The sequence below is a fragment of the Pollicipes pollicipes genome, unplaced genomic scaffold (assembly GCF_011947565.3).
Source record: "Pollicipes pollicipes isolate AB1234 unplaced genomic scaffold, Ppol_2.1 Scaffold_3447;HRSCAF=4054_pilon_pilon_pilon, whole genome shotgun sequence".
Classification (NCBI taxonomy): Eukaryota; Metazoa; Arthropoda; class Thecostraca; order Pollicipedomorpha; family Pollicipedidae; genus Pollicipes; species Pollicipes pollicipes.
This window is the reverse complement of record NW_023596297.1, coordinates 16020544-16041504: the sequence shown is the minus strand read 5'-3', so window position 1 is coordinate 16041504 and position 20961 is coordinate 16020544. Positions and strand designations below refer to the sequence as shown.

General features: G+C 52.4%; 1 protein-coding gene and 8 non-coding genes across 9 annotated transcripts in view; all 9 read right to left on the bottom strand.

Moving 5' to 3' along the window:
* Window positions 1–1269: 1269 nt before the first annotated feature.
* Window positions 1270–1351, bottom strand: TRNAS-GCU (transfer RNA serine (anticodon GCU)). Its single transcript has one exon. It is a non-coding gene; the product is annotated as a tRNA-Ser (tRNA).
* A 777-nt stretch (window positions 1352–2128) lies between these two features.
* TRNAS-GCU (transfer RNA serine (anticodon GCU)) lies at window positions 2129–2210 on the bottom strand. The gene has a single exon. It is a non-coding gene; the product is annotated as a tRNA-Ser (tRNA).
* A 1220-nt stretch (window positions 2211–3430) lies between these two features.
* TRNAS-GCU (transfer RNA serine (anticodon GCU)) lies at window positions 3431–3512 on the bottom strand. Its single transcript has one exon. It is a non-coding gene; the product is annotated as a tRNA-Ser (tRNA).
* Window positions 3513–4287: 775 nt separating this feature from the next.
* On the bottom strand, window positions 4288–4369 carry TRNAS-GCU (transfer RNA serine (anticodon GCU)). The gene has a single exon. It is a non-coding gene; the product is annotated as a tRNA-Ser (tRNA).
* Window positions 4370–5592: 1223 nt separating this feature from the next.
* Window positions 5593–5674, bottom strand: TRNAS-GCU (transfer RNA serine (anticodon GCU)). The gene has a single exon. It is a non-coding gene; the product is annotated as a tRNA-Ser (tRNA).
* A 779-nt stretch (window positions 5675–6453) lies between these two features.
* TRNAS-GCU (transfer RNA serine (anticodon GCU)) lies at window positions 6454–6535 on the bottom strand. Its single transcript has one exon. It is a non-coding gene; the product is annotated as a tRNA-Ser (tRNA).
* A 1221-nt stretch (window positions 6536–7756) lies between these two features.
* TRNAS-GCU (transfer RNA serine (anticodon GCU)) lies at window positions 7757–7838 on the bottom strand. The gene has a single exon. It is a non-coding gene; the product is annotated as a tRNA-Ser (tRNA).
* Window positions 7839–8609: 771 nt separating this feature from the next.
* On the bottom strand, window positions 8610–8691 carry TRNAS-GCU (transfer RNA serine (anticodon GCU)). Its single transcript has one exon. It is a non-coding gene; the product is annotated as a tRNA-Ser (tRNA).
* A 1741-nt stretch (window positions 8692–10432) lies between these two features.
* Window positions 10433–20961, bottom strand: part of LOC119092197 (ankyrin repeat and BTB/POZ domain-containing protein 2) — a 97947-nt gene continuing 87418 nt past the window's right edge. Inside the window, exons 13-25 of the mRNA XM_037215174.1 lie at window positions 18838–18983; window positions 18140–18307; window positions 17299–17516; window positions 16688–16832; window positions 16234–16387; window positions 15769–15917; window positions 15320–15436; window positions 14860–15030; window positions 14427–14571; window positions 13866–14071; window positions 13272–13565; window positions 12602–12784; window positions 10433–11889 (exon numbers count right to left, since the gene is read on the bottom strand). Of these exons, the coding sequence (XP_037071069.1) occupies window positions 11698–11889; window positions 12602–12784; window positions 13272–13565; window positions 13866–14071; window positions 14427–14571; window positions 14860–15030; window positions 15320–15436; window positions 15769–15917; window positions 16234–16387; window positions 16688–16832; window positions 17299–17516; window positions 18140–18307; window positions 18838–18983 (2288 nt within the window). The 3' untranslated portion in view covers window positions 10433–11697. The remainder of the gene's footprint in view (window positions 11890–12601; window positions 12785–13271; window positions 13566–13865; window positions 14072–14426; window positions 14572–14859; window positions 15031–15319; window positions 15437–15768; window positions 15918–16233; window positions 16388–16687; window positions 16833–17298; window positions 17517–18139; window positions 18308–18837; window positions 18984–20961) is intronic.

Genomic DNA, 20961 nt, shown 5'->3' with positions numbered 1-20961 from the left:
CTTCCCTACGGTCGCGTCGACCATCTTGAATCATTTATCATCGCGCGTCATCATGACAACTATCGTGCACACCTCTACTGGTGCAAATAAAACAACGCTTGTGATCAGCCCAGCAGGCAAGGGCCGGGAACCGCATTGGTTCCGAGTTTGAAGCAAGTGCGTCACATGGATCATGCGGTGCTGTCATTTTCAAATCATCAAGTGCGCCTCGAAAAGATGCACTGTGGTTAACTCCATAAAGGAGCAAGCAAAGCCATAGCACAAGGTTTTGTTGGATTCGCGGAATAATAGCTTTATGCTCGCATATCTTTTGTCTAAACAGTGCTTCAAGTTTCGTAGCATTTATTACACGAACGTTTCGACGCATTATTGATTGCAAACACAACGGATCAACCGTTGGAAAAAGCAAACCAAGTTAAACGTATTTATTTCATAATGGGTGAGCATTAAGTCACATGAGTTTTCGCCGGAAGCGGTCGGCCGCTTCGAGTCAAAATTCTGAGTTACGCAGAAATATTTCAGGAAAACTCGTGTTAGTGCTCAAGTCGCACGCATCTGATGTAACACTGAGTGAAAGTAAAAGGATGGGATAATCCCTTCAATCTTAGGCTGTTACGTTAGCTTGAACGGTTCCACAAGAATTGTATTTGATGGTAGTGATGGTCTGACTTCTACCCGCCACACGTCAGCGACATGAGCATGTACACCTAGATTTCCATGCCAAAAGACCCGCTATTCAATTGTCCAAAGGCATGCAAATTTGGCGCGGCGTAGAAGCGCCAAAACTTTGTCATTAGTGCAAGCAAATGTTTACCTCCCAACAGAACTGTATCGTTGTCCTATATCGCTGTGCACCTACCAACGTTAGAACGGTTACGCCGCAACGGTGATATATTTTTGTTGTTGAAAAACTTCGGAAGCGGAGTGGCCAAATTGATTCTAGACTCGAGCGCGTGTTAAAAAGCCGGACGTGTGGACGTCCTGTTAATAGCACAAGCATTTTCTTGGCCAAATAACAGTACACTCGTCTTCATTTTTTGCAGCGCATTTTTAGGTATCCAATAAAACCAGTGCGCTCACAAACGCCAGATATGATCCTCTCGACAATTTTATTTTTCTTGGCCTTGATCGTCGCGCGGCCAGTGAAATGTGGGATTTTGTGGTAGGTATGTAGTAGGCAGGTTGGTAGGCTGCCAGGCTGCCGCAGGCTGGACGGGATCGCTTTCGTGCCTGTCAACATCAAATGGCGTGCGTGACCTAAAACCCTACCGACGAGGATGGGATTCGAACCCACGCGTGCAGAGCACATTGGATTAGCAGTCCAACGCCTTAACCTCTCGGCCACCTCGTCCCTGTCACCTCTCACCTGGCACCTTTTCACCGATGTACCCCAAACGAAGGAAATGGAGGTGACTGCATTGCGTGAGATGACATCCGACCAAGGCATGTGCAATCTGACCATGTCCAGGCAGATCATATCAGATCAGGTCATATGAGCCTATGAAGTGAGGTCCCCACTCGAGGCAGCTATTTTCTCATTCAGGAACAACTCCAAAAGCTATGATTTCTACGCCCCCGCGGTTCCTATCACTTGCTGCTCTCGTGGTATGCTATGAACAGTTGCGTTTAAAGGGTTTGCGGACACTAATTGTTAGTTCGATGCATCGCCTCATAACAGCATGCCTGGACGAGAGCCCATCTTTACGTGTGGTAATAATGCCGGGTTGTTTCATTTTTTGTTTGTTTGGAAAACTGATGTATGAGATTTGAGTAGATCACGGTCAGCTGATTCACGAGTTTAGGACTCATCGTTATTAGTCGCATATACGACGACACTCTAACAATATAGGTATGAACTCCCGACCAATCAAAAGTGGTAGCAATATTGTTTTATTTTGTGTTTGTTCAGCAAATTGTTGGCGCAAACACGTTCCCTCCAGAATGTCAGTCTTCTGTTTGTTCTTAGGTGGGATGGACTTGGATCAGTTCGTCGGCAGGCCCAACCCTCCTGCCTACGGCGTGCAGAGAACTTCTTCACAAAGTCAGGAGTTGTTGCGTTCCGGACTGAACCAACATACCAGTCTGATACTGGTAGACACTTAATGGCCTGTGTGACCTAAAACCGTCCCGACGAGGATGGGACTCGAACCCACGCGTGCAGAGCACATTGGATTAGCAGTCCAACGCCTTAACCACTCGGCCACCTCGTCACCGGTTCTCCCAAATCTGACAATTTTACCCCAGCTGTGGCGCCGGGGTAACCCAAATGCCACACCACTATGGCCGTAAAGGAGGCGACGGACTCGGCGGCGCCGGATGAAGCCGTATCCTGTCAGATCAGGTAAGATCAACCAGGTCAAAAGTCATGTCAGATCAGTTGGTCTGCGATTACACTCGAGACGCCTATGTCCTCACTCAGAGGCAGGACCACACTGCCACGGCCTGTGCGCTAGCACAGTTCCCATCAGTTGGTTATGCTGTGGCATGCAGCGAGCACCATGCGTTGAGATTCCTGCGGAAAATCATTCGAACTTAAATGCATGCAAGTTGTTAACGTGTTGTCCGCGCTGTTTTCCTAGCACTGTCTCTGCTAATAACTCCATTCCTGAGCGCTGTGATAATACGGCAAAGTTTGCTCGGGTTCGGGTAACTCATGAGTCGAGAATACAGTATTATTTAAGAAGGCACGCAACCACGATATTTGTATAGCCGGTCAGTACGGAAACTGCTGTAGCGCCTCTAAAGAAAAGAATAAAGCTAAAAGGTTGTTTGGTAACTATCTGGGTCCCACCGATCTGAATGTCACGTTATTGGAATGTCCCACCTATGGGGCATATTTCAAAACCATCCTCTCGTGAAACCACAGGACTACTTACCTCGATTTAGAGCACTTGGTAGTGCCACTGCAGTACCATTAAGACGTAGAAAGGATATCGATTTTAGCTACTTTTGAGTAAAAATAACGTGGACAACGCTTTGTGACGGTATTAAAGTTCTTCCCTGCAGCCGCATCCAATGTCGTCATGACAACCACCGGGTTGACCTCTAACGGTGCGAATAAAAGAACGCTTGTGATTGGCCCAGCGGGCGAGGGCCTATTACCGAGAAGCGCATTTGTTGAATGTTGTACCAGTGTGTCGCTTGGATCATGCGGCACTCCCATTTCCATTTTCTTCGCCAAACAACAGTACACTCTTCTTCATTTTTTTACAGCGCATTTTTAGATATCCAATAAAAGCAGTGCGCACACAGACGCCAGATATGAACAAATCGGCAATTGTATTTTTCTCGGCCTTGCTCGATTGGGTTTGTGGGATTTAATGGTGGGTGTGAAGTAGGCAGGCTGGTAGGCTGCCATGCTGCCGCAGGCTGGACGGCATCGTTTTCATGCCGGCCAACATCAAATGGTTTGTGTGACCTAAAACCCTACCGACGAGGATGGGATTCGAACCCACGCGTGCAGAGCACATTGGATTAGCAGTCCAACGCCTTAACCTCTCGGCCACCTCGTCCCCGCCACCTCTCACCTGGCGCCTTTTCACCTTCGCACCCAAACGAAGGAATTGGACGTGACTGCATTGGATGAGATGACATCCGACCAAGACAAGTGCGAACTGACCAAGTCCAGGCAGATCATATCAGATCAGGTCATATGAGCCTATGAAGTGAGGTCCCCACTCGAGGCAGCTATTTTCTCATTCAGGAACAAGTCCAAAAGCTATGATTCCTACGCCCACGCGGTTTCCATCATTTGCTTCTCTCGTTGTATGCGATGAACAGTTGCGTTTAAAGGGTTTGCGGACACTTATTTTTAGTTCGATGCATCACCTCATAACAGTATGCCTGGACGAGGCCCATCTTTACGTGTGGTAATAATGCCGGGTTATTTCATTTTTTGTTTGTTTGAAAAACTGATGTATGAGATTTGAGTAGCTCACAGTCAGCTGATTCACGAGTTTAGAAGGACTCATCGTTATTAGTCGCATAGACGACGACACTCTAACAATATAGGTATGAACTCCCAACCAATCAAAAGTGGTAGCAATGTTGTTTTATTTTGTGTTTGTTCAGCAAATTGTTGGCGCAAACACGTTCCCTCCAGAATGCCAGAGTTCTGCTTCTTAGGTGGGATGGACTCGGATCAGTTCGTTGGCAGGCCCAATCTTTCTGCCTACGGCGTTCAGAGGGCTTTCTCACAAAGTCGGGAGCTGTTGCGTTCCGGACTGGACCAACATACCAGTCTGATACTGGTAGACACTAAATGGCCTGTGTGATCTAAAACCATTCCGACGAGGATGGGACTCGAACCCACGCGCGCAGAGCACATTGGATTAGCAGTCCAACGCCTTAACCACTCGGCCACCTCGTCACCGTTGCTCCCAAATCTGACAATTTTACCCCAGCTGTGGCGCCGCGGTAACCCAAATGTCACACCACCATTGCCGTAAATGAGGCGATGGACTCGGCCGCGTCGGATGAAGCCGTATCCTGTCAGATCAGGTAAGATCAACCAGGTCAGAACAGGTCATGTCAGATCAGTTCGTCTACGATTACACTCGAGACGCCTATGTCCTCACTCAGAGGCAGGACCACACTGCTACGGCCTGTGCGCTAGCACAGTTCCCATCAGTTGGTTATGCTGTGGCATGCAGCGAGCACTATGCGTTGAGATTCCTGCGGAAAATTATTTGAACTTAAATGCATGCAAGTTGTTAAGGTATTGTCCGCGCTGCTTTCCTAGCACTGTCTCTGCTAATAACTCCATCCCTGAGCGCTGTGATAATACGGCAAAGTTTGCACGGGTACGGGTAACTCATGAGTCGAGAATACAGTATTATTTAAGAAGGCACGCAGCCACGATATTAATATAGCCGGTCAGTATGGAAACTTCTGCAGCGCCTCTAAAGAAAAGAATAAAGTTAAAAGGTTGTTTGGTAGCTATCTGGGTCCCACCGATCTGAATGTCACGTTTTTAGAGTGTCCCACCTATGGGGCATATTTCAAAACCATCCTCACGTGAAACCACAGGACTACTTACCTCGATTAATGACACTTGGTAGTGCCACTGCAGCACCCTTAAGACGTAGCAAAGATATCGATTTTAGCTACTTTCGAGTAAAAATAACATGGACAACGCTTTGTGACGGTATTAAAGTTCTTCCCTGCAGCCGCATCCAATGTCGTCATGACAACCACCGGGTTGACCTCTAACGGTGCGAATAAAAGAACGCTTGTGATTGGCCCAGCGGGCGAGGGCCTATTACCGAGAAGCGCAGTTGTTGAATTTTGAACCAGTGTGTCGCTTGGATCATGTGGCACTCCCATTTCCATTTTCTTCGCCGAACAACAGTACACTCTCCTTCATTTTTTTACAGCGCATTATTAGGTATCCAATAAAAGCAGTGCGCACACAGACGCCAGATATGAACAAATCGACAATTGTATTTTTCTCGGCCTTGCTCGATTGGGATTGTGGGATTTAATGGTAGATATGAAGTAGGCAGGCTGGTAGGCTGCTATGCTGCCGCAGGCTGGACGGCATCGTTTTCATGCCGGCCAACATCAAATGGCTTGTGTGACCTAAAACCCTGCCGACGAGGATGGGATTCGAACCCACGCGTGCAGAGCACATTGGATTAGCAGTCCAACGCCTTAACCTCTCGGCCACCTCGTCCCCGCCATCTCTCACCTGGCGCCTTTTCACCTTCGCACCCAAACGAAGGAAATGGACGTAACTGCATTGCGTGAGATGACATCCGACCAAGGCAGGTCTGATCTGACCATGTCCAGGCAGATCATATCAGATCAGGTCATATGAGTCTATGAAGTGAGGTCCCCACTCGAGGCAGCTATTTTCTCATTCAGGAACAACTCCAAAAGCTATGATTTCTACACCCACGCTGTTCCCATCATTTGCTTCTCTCGTGGTATGCTACGAACAGTTGCGTTTAAAGGGTTTGCGGACACTAATTTTTAGTTCGATGCATCGCCTCAAAACAGCATGCCTGGACGAGAGCCCATCTTCACGTGTGGTAATAATGCCGGGTTATTTCATTTTTTGTTTGTTTGGAAAACTGATGTATGAGATTTGAGTAGGTCACAGTCAGCTGATTCAAGAGCTTAGAAGGACTCATCGTTATTAGTCGCATATACGACGACACTCTAACAATATAGGTATGAACTCCCAACCAATCAAAAGTGGTAGCAATATTGTTTTATTTTGTGTTTGTTCAGCAAATTGTTGGCGCAAACACGTTCTCTCCAGAATGCCAGTCTTCTGCTTGTTCTTAGGCGGGATGGACTCGGATCAGTTCGTCGGCAGGCCCAATCTTTCTGCCCACGGCGTTCAGAGAGCTTTCTCACAAAGTCGGGAGTTGTTGCGTTCCGGACTGGACCAACATACCAGTCTGATACTGGTAGACACTTAATGGCCTGTGTGATCTAAAACCATTCCGACGAGGATGGGACTCGAACCCACGCGTGCAGAGCACATTGGATTAGCAGTCCAACGCCTTAACCACTCGGCCACCTCGTCACCGGTTTTCCCAAATCTGGCAATTTTACCCCAGCTGTGGCGCCGCGGTTACCAAAATGCCACACCACTATTGCCGTAAAGGAGGCGATGGACTCGGCCGCGTCGGATGAAGCCGTATCCTGTCAGATCAGGTAAGATCAACCAGGTCAGAACAGGTCATGTCAGATCAGTTCGTCTGCGATTACACTCGAGACGCCTATGTTCTCACTCAGAGGCAGGACCACACTGCCACGGCCTGTGCGCTAGCACAGTTCCCATCAGTTGGTTATGCTGTGGCATGCAGCGAGCACTATGCGTTGAGATTCCTGCGCAAAATCATTTGAACTTAAATGCATGCAAGCTGTTAACGTATTGTCCGCGCTGCTTTCCTAGCACTGTCTCTGCTAATAACTCCATTCCTGAGCGCTGTAATAATACGGCAAAGTTTGCACGGGTGCGGGAACTCATGAGTCGAAAGTACAGTATTATTTAAGAAGGCACGCATCCATGATAATAGTATAGCCGGTCAGTGCGGAAACCGCTGCAGCGAACCTAAAGAAAAGAATAAAGGTAAAAGGTTGTTTGGTAACTATCTGGGTCCCACCGATCTGAATGTCACGTTATTGGAGTGTCCCACCTATGGGGCATATTTCAAAAGCATCCTCTCGTGAAACCACAGGACTACTTACCTCGATTAAAGGCACTTGGGAGCGCCACTGCAGCACCATTAAGACGTAGTAAGGATATCGATTTTAGCTACTTTTGAGTAAAAATAACGTGGACAACGCTTTGTGACGGTATTAAAGTTCTTCCCCGCAGCCGCATCCAACGTCGTCATGACAACCACCGGGTTTACCTCTAACGGTGCGAATAAAAGAACGCTTGTGATTGGCCCAGCGGGCGAGGGCCTATTACCGAGAAGCGCAGTTGTTGAATTTTGAACCAGTGTGTCGCTTGGATCATGTGGCTTTCCCATTTCCATTTTCTTCGCCAAACAACAGTACACTGTTCTTAATTTTTTACAGCACATTTTTAGGTGTCCAATAAAAGCAGTGCGCACACAAACGCCAGATATGAACGGATCGACAATTGTATTTTTCTCGGCCTTGCTCGATTGGGATTGTGGGATTTAATGGTAGATATGAAGTAGGCAGGCTGGTAGGCTGCCATGCTGCCGCAGGCTGGACGGGATCGCTTTCATGCCGGCCAACATCGAGTGGCTTGTGTGACCTAAAACCCTGCCGACGAGGATGGGATTCGAACCCACGCGTGCAGAGCACATTGGATTAGCAGTCCAACGCCTTAACCTCTCGGCCACCTCGTCCCCGCCACCTCTCACCTGGCACCTTTTCACCTTCGCACCCAAACGAAGGAAATGGACGTGACTGCATTGCGTGAGATGACATCCGACCAAGGCAGGTGCTATCTGACCATTTCCAGGCAGATCATAGCAGATCAGGTCATATGAGCCTATGAAGTGAGGTCCCCACTCGAGGCAGCTATTTTCTCATTCAGGAACAAGTCCAAAGGCTACGATTTCTACGCCGGCGCGGTTCCTATCATTTGCTTCTCTCGTGGTATGCTATGAACAGTATGCCTTTAAAGGGCTTGCGGACACCAATTTTAGTTCGATGCACAGCAAGTTGGAGTATGTCCTAATTCGCCTCATAACAGTATGCCTAGACGAGAGTCCATCTTTGCGTGTGGTAATTATGCCGGTTTATTATTATTTTTTGGGTTGTTTGGAAAACTGATATATGGGATTCGAGTAGGTCACAGTTCGTTAGTAGTCGCATATACGACGCCGTTCTAACAATATTGGTATGAATTCCCAACCAATCAAAAGTGGTATCAATATTGTTCCTTTTTTGCTCAGCAAATTGTTGGCGCAAACACGTTCTCTCCAGAATGCCAGTCTTCTGTTTAGTCTTAGGTGGGATGGATTCGGATCAGTTCGTCGGCAGGCCCGACCTTTCCGCCCACGGCGTTCAGAGAACTTTCTCACAAAGTCGGGAATTGTTGCGTTCCGGACTGGACCAACATTCCGGTCAGATGCTGGTAGACACTTAATGGCCTGTGTGATCTAAAACCATCCCGACGAGGATGGGACTCGAACCCACGCGTGCAGAGCACATTGGATTAGCAGTCCAACGCCTTAACCACTCGGCCACCTCGTCACCGGTTTTCCCAAATGTGGCAATTTTACCCCAGCTGTGGCGCCGCGGTTATCCAAATGACACATCACCATTGCCGTAAAGGAGGCGATGGACTCGGCCGCGTCGGATGAAGCCATAACCTGTCAGAGCGGGTGAGATCAACCAGGTCAGAACAGGTCATGTCAGATCAGTTCGTCTGCGATTACACTCGAGACGCCCATGTCCTCACTCAGAGGCAAGGCCACATTGCCACGACCACTGTTCCTATCAGCTGGTTATGCTGTGGCATGCGACGAGCACTGTGCGTTGAGATGCCCGCGGAAAATCATTTGAACTTAAATTGCATGTATCTTTTTAAGGTATTGTCCACGCTGGTTTCCTATCACCGTCTCTGGTAATAACTCCATCCCTGACCGCTGTGATAATACGGCAAAGTTTGCTCGAATACGGATAACCCATGTCTCGAGAATACAGTGTTATTTAAGAAAGCACGCAGCCACGACATAAGTATAGTCTGTCAGTACGGAAAACCACTACAGTGCCTCTAAAGAAAAGAATAAAGCTAAAATGTTGTTTGGTAAATATCTGGATCCCAATGATTTGAATGTCACGCTATTAGAGTGTCCCACCAGGTGACATATTTTAAAAACACCCTCTTGCGAAGCCACAGGACTACTTACCTCGATTAAAAGCGCTTGGTTGTGCAACTGCAGCACTAATTAGTTTCCTAAATAGTTTACTGATTAGTTTTCTCGCGTAATAGTCATGCATAGCGCGAATAAATTTCTGCGTTCAATGTTCCTACACGTACCATTTTGTGCATTAGAAGGCCTTGTATTGTACACAGTTTTGCGCAGAAATAATGTTCTCGAAGTTCTGTCGTTGCCACCATTTGTGTTAGAAATATTGATGGTACGCTTTCAAAAGTGGAGTGAAAGATTCGCAGGCGTGCGTCACCTCCTTGGTACAGCATGCCCCACGGCTGAACCGGGCGCCGAGGAGTGGTGTTGCCGCGTAGGCGGTGCTGCAGGCGCCGGAGCACTAGAGTCGTCACCGGTGCTAACGCGACAGCAGCAGCTCCTTCTGCGACTGGTCCGCCGCGCGGTCCACGTAGGCGGTGTTGCAGGCGCCGGAGCATTATAATCGTCACCGGTGCTAACGCGACAGCAGCGGCTCCTTCTGCGACTGGTCCGCGGCGCGGTCCACGTGGGCGGTGCAGCGGGCGCTGGAGCACCAGTGTTGTCACCGGTGTGGATGCGGCAGCAGCGACTCCTCGTGTGACTGGTCCGCAGCGCGGCCCACGTGGGCGGTGCTGCGGGCGCTGGAGCACCAGTGTTGACACCGGTTTGGACGTAGCAGCATCGGCACCTCGTGCGACTGTTCTGAACCGCGGCCCACGGCCAAACAGGAGCAGGTCTGGCGGGGTGGGTGCGCAGCGGGTGTTGTTGATAGCCGATGACGTAGATGTGCCGCCAGTTCTCACAACGCCCTCAAGTGACTCTTATGTAAGCTCCGGTCCGCGCGGTGCTCGAACACGTTTGTTTGCCGCCGCCTGCAGCCTACCTCTTCGCCGGCCATTGGTGAAATCAGAAGGCGAAATGGCTGGATTCAAGGCCACTTCAGGTCGGATTCCTTGCCCGCCGTCGGTGATTGGTTGGCGAAACTTGTGATTGGCGTAGACGGCCCTGTGCCTATGTATTGAGAGGCGGTGCATGATTGGATGTGCGCCTCCGAACGGACTGCGCACAATGAAACCGCAATGTCGCTTTATCAACATGTTTATTACTGCATATTGATGCAAAGCAAACAAATCATAAGACAATATCTCACGGACACAGAAATTTGGTCAGCCATTTCCGCCGAGTGGGTAACAGTGAAACAATCTTGCATCGTATTCCTTTCATCACCTATGCTTAGACACTTCACTCCACTTCTATCATAATCATCTGCTTCGTTGTTTTTATTCTGATACCAAGCAACATCATATTCCGTCCCTGCTGTGGGACCGCGAACAACACTCGGGTAATACTGAGCCTATGTACAAGTATTGGCACGCGACATTCACAGAGTGCCATATGTTTGCTTGTACTCAATGGCACTGGATGGTTCGCTACGCTAAAGTGTGCACAGACCACCACCGCTGCACAGGTCACACTTTGAGCAACTATAACGGGGTACGTGGGCTGAGGTGGCTGCGGAATCTGTAATACGGTCAATACACTTCACCTTACACGGATCGAGCCTGTACAAAGTGCGCACGATGGCACGTGCTCCGGCCTGCACAAAGACACACACACGCGCGCACTCAGACACACATACACACGAGCCCTCGCATGCGCAGTGCGGGTTACATGTCATGGAGGACGGTCATCATGATAGCTACAACCAAGAAACCAAGGATCGTCAAGTGTGGGCTACGCCCGCACGAGCGCCCACAGCGCCGTCGGAAGGGACGGCAGTCGACACGCGGGTAACGGCAGGACTTCCGGTCACCGCACACAAATACATACACGTGCACACCCCATCAACGCACTGGCTCTCAGTTGGATACCGGTCAGAAACCGAGGATTAGGGTCGAAAACCGGTCAGCAGCTGAGGGTTCCAGCTGAACACCGGCCATCAGCTGATGATCCTAGCTGGACACCAGCCATCAGCTGATGATCCTAGTTGAACACCGGCCATCAGCGGATGATCCTAGCTGGACACCGGTGATCAGCTGAGAATCCTGACTGTACTGGGAATCCTGGTTCGCCGGGACTCAGCGACGTAGAATCCCGACTGGATACGGGTCAGCAGCAGAGGATCCCGGCCGGATACCGGCCAGCAGCGGGGATCCCGACCGAATACCGGCCAGCAGCCGAGGATCCCGGCCAGATACCGGTCAACACTAAAGTCTGCCGCGGCCAGCCCTCCTGACCGACATCAGCTTGATCAGCAGAGGGCGGTTCCTCAGCGCGCAGCGCGCCGCCAAGCTGACTCGACTTGAGGTACCTAATCAAACAATAAATAAGTGGCGCCGGCAGCAGGTTAGCTGGCCGGCTTGCTCTTGGCCTTGACGCGCGACTGCAGCGTCAGCTGGAGGCCCGCCAGCACGTCGTGGTTGTGCAGCTTCTTGCCGAAGATGAGCCGGCGCACCGAGTCGTCGTACGTCAGCAGTGCTACCATGTTCTGCAGCAGGAAGCTCTGGCAGTACTCCAGCAGCTGCGCCGCGTTGTACACCTGCGGAGAAGAAGTGGTCTCGTCAGGAACGTGCAGCAGCGCTGTGTCCACTGAAAAGCGCGCTTTGTTTCCTCACGATTCGCCGGCACCACGGGGGCTGAGCATACGCATGTCCCGATCTGTTACAAACGCCACGTTCGGCCTTCTGATTCAGCAGCGATTTCCTGGTTCGGAACACGCAACGATTTGCCCCACTGGTGACAAATGATGTTGTACTCTGTCTGCAGCAGCTCCAGTGCTTCCGAGAGGATTACTAATTGCATTAATCTTGCGTTTCCGTTTGAGCTATAATACAAAAAGTCGTTCCAAATGCACATTCTAAATAAGAATATGTCTGCTTTATGAAACGCCAACGCACAGCCCGCTACCACGGATGGCAAACGTTGCGTCAGATAGAAGAGGAAAGTGACTGCTTAGACAAATGCAGAATCGTAGAAACTTCTGAGAAAGCGCAGAATGTCATGGAAAGTCACAAAAAACTTGCACTGCATTCTGATGCTGACCAGTGCCCAATTTCACCACGATGGTTGCACCAATGTTCGCCCCTACAAGCAGCACGGGGCGCCACCTGACCATTGCCGTCGGTACGCTCCAAAGCCCCATTCATTTATCAAAACTCCAAATCGTCATATGCAACCAGCTTATTCACTAGTTCTAGTTCACTAGTACTAGTTCAAATCAAAGCTGCTTGCCGCCCCAAGTGAGGTCGCACCTTGGCGTGAATGTACATGGAGACGATGTTGTCCAGGTCGACCAGCTTAGCGCAGCGGGCCTCGCAGAAGCGCAGCAGCCGGTCCAGCTGGAAGAAGTTCGCTGCCGCCATGAGCTCCAGCACGTCCGTCTGTCCCACTGCCAGCTGCTGGCACCCGCCCTTGTACAGGAAGTGCATCACCAGCTGAAATGGACCGTCACCGTCAGCGGATTACCAAGGGTTTCGCAGATTAACAGTACTTGAAGAAGTGCTTTTGCACTAGATGCGTAACACAGCAGCTGTTTCAGCAGGTCATCCGCGGCGAAAGGGGCTTCAGGACTACGACAGAGGCGGCGGCAAACGGGTGCTAGTAATTCCTATGTGATGCAGTTGCGCGCTGCTGCATTGTCTTTCCGATATGGCAATGCGCAAATGTGGTCTCAAACGCGCCGTTACATACTTAATGCCTTACTGGACTAAAAACCCCTGTTTAGTTTCATATTCGCTGTTAGCGAGATTGGTTGGAACTTTTGAACAGCTTGAACACATGCCAGACAAACCAATGGAATCATACATCAGGTGACCGACAGCAGCAAGCGCCAGATGTGCGCGACATACAAACACCGCACGCTGGAGCTTCGATCCTTTGTACCAAGTTACGGAACACCACGACGACCAGGCCGCCCCTCACCTCAAAGATGTCATAGCGGATGTCGTTGATCTGCACGATCGGAGGATTGCCGTCGCAGAACTTGGAGTTCAGCATCTGCTTGAAGCGCGGCGAGGCGTTGATCAGGATGATCTTGTGGGCGTAGAAGACACGTCCCTCAACGCGGAACTGCACGTCCGAGAGGTCGGGGTTGTTGACGAAGTTGGGGTCAATCCGTGGGCCCCCCGTCAGCGTCGAGTCTCGGATCTCCTTGATGGCCTCCCGCCCGAAGCAAGATGAGAAGATGTCGGCCAGCAGCAGAGACGTCCCCTCGTTCTGAAAACATCACATCTGGATAAAAAGAGTTGTAAAATGAGCGTGCAAAAATCAAAGCAAAGTTATCTGGATTACCTTGTCATGTTATTATAGCACACACAATCAGAACTGGTCTTAAGGCCTAGCCCCTCCCCCCCCCCCTCCCTTCTCCCCATCTCACGCGACTGTGACGTGCTGTGAGTTAAAAACGTCCTACAGCAAGATTCTCGACAGCAAAACATGGTTGAACTAGCCGGGATGGTTAGTAAAAACGATATCTCTCTAACTAGATTCCTTCTGTGACTGCGTCAGAACGCTAACCTTGCTGTATCTGAAGATGTTGAACAGCAGCGGCAGGCACTCGTCGACGAACTGGGACGAGTAGTCGTCGGGCCAGACCTGCAGGAAGTCCTGCAGCAGCTGGTCGATGATGTTCTCCAGCCGCTGCTCGTGCGCCGTGGCCAGCGTGTACATCCAGCAGTGGAGTGTCCAGGGCACGCCCAGGTTCCGCAGGTCCAGTGTGATCTCTGCAGAGAAGCGCAAGAGCGTCAGTTTAGAATGAGTTAAGGGGTATAGAGAATGACACCCCCACCTGGTGTGTACTTAGTTTGTGGTAAAGGTGCCATGCAAGAACAGCTTAGCACCCTATCAAAGTCCCTAGCTCTTCAAAAATGTAGGACATTAGCGACCGGAAATAACATTTGTTGTACACAAGAGAACGCAATGATATTCATACGTGCAAAGGGACTTAGACCCGACCCCCTGCACTAGCCAGAGCCTTGGGCTCTAAAACGGATGCTCACGCGAGTTTTAATCACGTTACTCTCGGCTAAATGCATGATATATTTAGATGACTAGGTATGGACATGGTGCGCGACTCACCCAGATGGCCATTCTCAGCGCTATGGTACATAGCCTCTTGCAAAGCCTTGATCTGCGCTTTGGTGAGCTTCAGCATCTGCGACGTCTCCGAGTTGTTGGAGCCGAGGGAGCTGGTCCTGGGGTCATCCACGCTGACTGGCAGCACCTGAGCACAGCAAACACAATGACTCTCTTGAAAATTTGTAAAATAACTCATATCTGAGCGTGGTATTCAAAAGAAAAACACGTTCTCCGTACCAGCAATGTGAAGGAAAAACAAGTAGAAACCTCTGGAAATGATAAGTTAGGTGCCAATCGTTTTTGCGGCGGCTGTGGTCCTATTCTCGGTCCGACCTCAACAGCGACCAACATATGGCGTGAAACCAGAGACCGTACGCTTGAGTTCAAATTCCATGTCTAGCACACAAAGACGCGCCGCGGTCGGCCGCCGCACCTGGAGCCGGTTACCGCGCCGCTGTCCCGTGTGCTGACTGCTGCCCTCGGCCAGGATCTCCTCCAGGCTGAGCACCTCCTGGCGGCCGCTGTTGAGCGGGTGCGACAACAGCTGGTGCAGCACGGCGCGCTGCCCGTGCGCCGACGCCACCGCGATCGCCGAGTAACAGCCCTGAGGCGGCCGCGGGGTCACGGGTCAGGCACGGGGGCGTGACCTCGGCGGCGGGAACGTGGGCCAAGGTCATACGGAGGACATGTCTACACAGTGGGGTGGGAGGGAGACTGACTTTTTGAGGGACAGCTGGCTAGAAGTTTAACTGGCCCACAGCCTTGTGGTACGCATGTTCAAAAGGTGCACACATTCAGGCGCTTCAGGTGATGACAAATTTTTGTGCCAATCCGGTCGCATCCAAGTTGCGAGATATCCAGCCCTCGCTTCAGAACTGCATCGCCCCTGCTACCTTCTGCGCGGCTCCGGAGTAGCAGAGTGAGTCATTCAGCAGCGTGGAGAGGAAGGGGAGCGCGCTGTAGCTGAGCAGTAGTGACACAATGTCGACACTGCCAGAGGCGACGGCCACCTGCCGACACACAGGTCACGCGGTCAGCGGTCAGTGGGCGACGTGTTGAGCTCGTTTGTGGCCAGGATTTCATGCTTCAGGACGGTCGGTACATCATCCATTGCTTGACTTCCTCTTGGAGATAACATCGCACCAGTTCAAGATTTCGACGCCAAACAACTACTTTTAATGGCACCGTGTTGCAGCATTTGATGGAGAGACTCAGGACTAAATTGAAACGAATCGGTCATTCAGCTATCTGCCAATAACCCATTGATACAACCCCACTATTTCCCATTCATAGAGACGCGTCCGACCGCGAGCCACCGCCACTGCAGCGTCATCCGACCGACCTGCAGGGGGGTCTCGGTGCACTTGTCCTCGCTGAGCCGCGCGCCGCCCTCCACGTTGGCGCCCTTCTCCAGCAGCAGCCGTATGATGGAGGCGTGGCCGTGGATGGTGGCGTACGTTAGCGCCGTCCAGTGCTGCGTCTCCGGGTTAGCTGCGGGAGCGCGCGGCGGTCAGGGACGCCCCTGCGGCGCGGCGCGCTAGTCCTACGCTCGGTGGTGGGGATGGAGGCAAAACTACTGCTCTCTTTGCTTGGGTAGTGCTCCGTGATTGTAACAACTAATGACATGTGGCAAAGGGTCTTCACAACAATGCTTAAGGAAAAACACACCACAGAGAGCACCCATGCTTTAGCCTACTTTGTCACGATATCGGATTGCGTGTGACTATCCGACCGCACATGACACCCGACGCCGGAAACGGGCCGGCGCCGCCCGCGGGCGCCAGCCACGTGACGCCCCGAGACCGACCTGTGGGGTGCGTCGGACTCAGTGGCGGCGTCTCGGCGTCCAGGTCGCTGCCGGAGTCCAGCAGGAGTCGCACCATGGCCTCGTCTCCGCGGATGCAGGCCAGCATTAGTGGGGACAGGCCCGACTCGTTGACGGTGTTCACCTGCAGCTGACCCTGCACCGGCGCACAGGCAGTGATCAACACCGGCGCCGTGCCCATCAGCGGCGGCGCATGAATTCAGCATGTGGTCAAACAAAGGGAGCGATTTTCAATAGACGCTTAACAGAAGCTTAGACGCATAATAGGGCCTTCTAACGGTAGGAAACCGGGAGGATCAAATGGCAAGATAAGAGGTCGAGAGCTCGTCAGAGATCACCCGCATCAATATATGTTTCATGTATCACCCTTATTTTCTAATGTCTCATTGCCGCTCGCCACTCTATTCTCCCTCCATTTCTCTGCCGCGAGGCTGACCTTGGTGGAGGGCAGCAGCTGGAGGGCGTGTGGCACCAGGTCTGTGCGGCCACAGCTGAGCATGCGGAAGGCCAAGTCGATCTTGAACTTGCGCGCGCACTCGGCCTCGTCCATCTGGCGCCGCGGGCAGCTCAGCTCCTCGTAACTGGCGGAGCAAAGGCGCAGCCGTCAGAGAGGTGAGTCAGTCAAGACCACAACGCGCCATCACAGAGTAAACGCGCTATGACAAGGATGAATACAAAGCACGGTATAACTGGAGCTGTTCAACGTTTTTCCCGCGGACGAGTCAACGTATGCAATCCCCTGCCGACTCGGCAGCGCGCTTGATAGTCCGCCACAGCTACGGGTGGTAGCCCTTGTCCTGGTGGTGCCCTGTCCCACTGGTGCCCCCACTGATCCGGCAGTGCCCCACTGCCTCTGCGGTGGCTCCATTGCCTCTGGGGTGGCCCCATTGCCTCTGCGGTGACCCTACTGGCTTTGCGGTGGTCCCACTGCCTTCTCGGTAAGGACTCAGTGGAGTCCTCACCGCCCCCAGTGTCCCAGCAGTGACCCCACCGCGCCAAAGCTGTCCCACTGACCCCGTCAGTGGCGGCGGGCAGTCCCCAACTGACCCAGTCAGCCGCGGTGGGCAGTCCACTCCGGGCAGCAGCAGTCGCGCCGCCTGGTTCACGTCGTCCTTGTCGACGACGGCAGCGTGCCGGTGCTCGGCGTGCGCCGTGCTCACGCGCACCCACTCGACCAGCGGCGGCAGCACGATGTACGGCCGCTCGTACACCAGCTCCTGCACGGGGGCGCGCCGCTCGTGCTCGGCGTGCTCGGCGTGCTCCAGCTGTAACACGGCGCCGGGTGAGCGGCCGGTGCGCTCCGGGTGCGACAGGCGGCGGGTACGGGGTCATTGGTTAGCGGTGAGGGTGTGGGCTGTCCACAGAATATCACTGGTAGGGGAGTTCACACCAGAGGGCGTAAAGCAAGTCGTCGTTTGTCGCTGAGCGTCGGCATCCAACAGGTGCTGATGGCCTTGACTTGAGTTGTTACCATCAGTGTGCAAAGCCTTTGCGCTGTTAGCCCAAACGTGCGCAAAAACAGGGCGTACTTTTATAAATCATGACAACGTGGTCATGCAGACATTACAGGGACATGGCGTAGTCTAAGGAGCTTGGCTCTAATGCAAATCATCTATGACGTCACACTACATAAATTGTGCAGGATCGATCATATTTTCTAGCGCAGCCATTTAAGCCTTGCTCTTTGGAACGCTTCGCGCCTTGGCGCATCTACGAGCCGCACCGGCGCAGGCTCATGTCCTGAACCCCTGACGTCACCTGCCTCCATCCCCAGCATTGACCCTGCCAACATCACTCCTGCTTCATCTACCCACGAGCCAACGTACCCTCGAAAGCCTCCAGCCCTCTGACTGCACCTCGCTCCATCGCCAACGGCGACGCGACTCACCTGGGAGCAGCGCATGAAGTAGAAGAGCGTGTGCAGTGCCGACGAGCCCCAGGTGGTGGTGGCGCGGGCAGGCGTACCGCCGGCCGACAGCCGCTGCTGATACTGCGCCACGCTCGCCACCAGGCTGGTCAGCTCGCCCAGCGTACCCACGCACGTGGTCAGCAGAGCCTGGCGCGAGGGGCAGGACAGTGTCAACGGGGGCGACTCGAGGTGCAGAGAAAGGAAATGGAGCAGTCTGGTGACGGCTAGCGGTGGGAGCTGGTATCAGCGTCGGGTGTTAGCGCTTGGGTAGTCTTTTGGTAGACTGACCCCGTTTTGATAAAGGTTGCATGCGCCCAGGGATTGCAGTGCCACTTAGCTACCGCAGCCGCAGTCAATCAGAGCCACTGCAACCAATCAGGCTCATACCAATGAACTCGATTGGATGGGACACCTGGAAAACCTGTGAAAGCACGCACGTTGACTGCAGCGCCGCGACATTCGCTAAATAATGCGAAATGCAGCCAACGGATACACAAACCCATAGATGCTTAGAGTTACATTAACATCAGCACATTGAAGAGAACCCGAGTTTCGTTTTGGGGCTTGCAGTACAGGCAGTGACCTGCTGCGTAATCGCGGCGGCACGGGTCAGCAGCCGCCGGGGTGCGGACGGCGCCGCCGAGTCCAGGTCAGCGGGGCCTCCGGTGGGGTCTGACCTGCTGGGTGTTCCGGGCGGGCCGCTGCTCGTCGGCGGCCGTCAGCGTGAACGAGGACGAGCTGGACGAGCGGCCCACCGACGGACTCTGCGAGAGCGACGAGTCCAGGCTGGTCGTGCTTGGGAACCGAGGTAGAGCCAGGGCACCTGCCAGACGCGGCGCGGGGTCACCGCAGGCAGCCAGGTGAGCGCCACAGGGCGGGGCAGACGGACGAAGCGTCACACTCATTACGCTCACTTTGTGGGGTCTTAAAGGAAGACTCGATCACAAGGATAATGCTGACATAAACGGCTTCGAGACAGGGGCGTAGTTTTGCAAAATACGACGGCAGGCCAAGCAGGAAAAAATTGCTGAACTCATCCGCAACATACGTCAAGAAAGTTTTTTCCCTGATTTGGCCCCGTTTTCTCTCAACGCTGGGAGCTGAAGCAGCCCGAATAAATTGGGAAATACTTTTCTACTTTCAGCTCTAAGCAAGGGAGAGCGCTTATCGGTAGATGTTTTCATTAGCCGACTTTGAGCCCGTTCAGCTCTCGATTTCAATTACAATATGATGACGTAGAACATCATTTGCAATAGCGTACTATTTAGGCACGCTGGTGTCATAAATTGCGCAAGCCCCGAACAGCGCCAATGCGACAGTTGCATGATCAAATGGCGTGAGGAAGGTACTAAAACATGCCACGAAATAGCAACATGAGATCATGTTACAAGCGTCGATTGCGAAACAGATGGCCGTGATGGCGCCGTAATATTCACCATAATTAGTTATTTACTGCTCTTGACCTGGGTTAATAATTGGCCGTCATGGCATTTATGCACCCCAAAGTCTGCTGGACCCATTTAGATGCCATCGGCACGTATGGTGATAGCCGGTCCGCTCGCTGGCCCGCGTATTGGAAAGCCACCCACTGAGCCACGTGCCCGATAATCAAGCCATCCCACGGATGCTCTGGCTGCGGCTGCCGTGCTGGTCGGTCATAAGGCGGAGTTAGTGCACGGCGAGGCTGCGAAGGTGATTTTCCACGGGTCGAGGGTCGGGCGGCAGCAGAACGAGGGCTCGTTGCAGGGGCGGACGAGACCAGCCGGACGAGCGTGTCTCGCTCGTTCGGCGGCGAGCCACCTGCAGACCTGGTCTTGACGTCTGGCGGAGTGGGCACTAACTCCGGAGTCGACCGAATTTCGGCTGAGCCAGGCTACAATCAGTTCTTTGGATTTTTCTCGTGAGTTAGAGAGGAGCTGAACGAACCAAATCGTCGGTGGGTTGGCTCAAATCAAGTGGGAAATCACATGCATTAATGACATGACACCTGATCTGCGGTCCAAATGAAGCACTGTGATGTATAGCTAAAGCGCCATCCTTCGTGGGCTTTTATGAAGACCACAGAACGCATCATGATTTTAACTGTTGCCATAGAGATAGCCTTCCTCTTAATCGATTCCGGAATAGAATCACTAACGCTTAAGTTCGCATTGTAGTCGACTCAGCATTGTGATGCACTGCTCGGAGTCGGAGACAATCTTAACCCAGGTGCCGTGAGTCAAGGTCGGAAGAGCGCCACTGAAATCGCATGGAGCCCAATACCTGGCCATCAGAGGCTGCGTCCGCAGGTGGATGGCCACCTTGTCAGACCTGTGCCGATGACGACTGCCACCCAGTGTTGGCTGTGTGTTCGGTGTTGTGTGCGTATGTGTCCGGGCGTGTGTGGGCGTTGCTCTGGGCCCCAATGTGGCGTTAGGGGACCATGCTTGTGCCGCGCACAGACACGGTGCTAGGCTCTTATGCTGCGTCGCTGTCTCCTGCTGCCGCTGGTGCCGAGAACCGTGGCCAGTTTTACAAAATAAGACGCTACGCTCTGTCCGCTGCAAGCTATGCTGTGTCGTCTGCGATGTCTTCACAATAATCACCAAACGTGTGTGCGTTATACATATATGCACACATATCTACATACAGAGAGAGAGAGAGAGAGAGAGAGAGGAGAGAGAGAGGAGATGAGAGAGAGAGAGAGAGAGAGAGAGAGAGAGAGAGCAGGAGAGAATGAGAGAGAGAGAGAGGAGAGGAGAGAGAGAGAGAAGAGAGAGAGAGAGAGATAGAGAGAGAGAGAGAGAGAGCGAGAGAGAAGA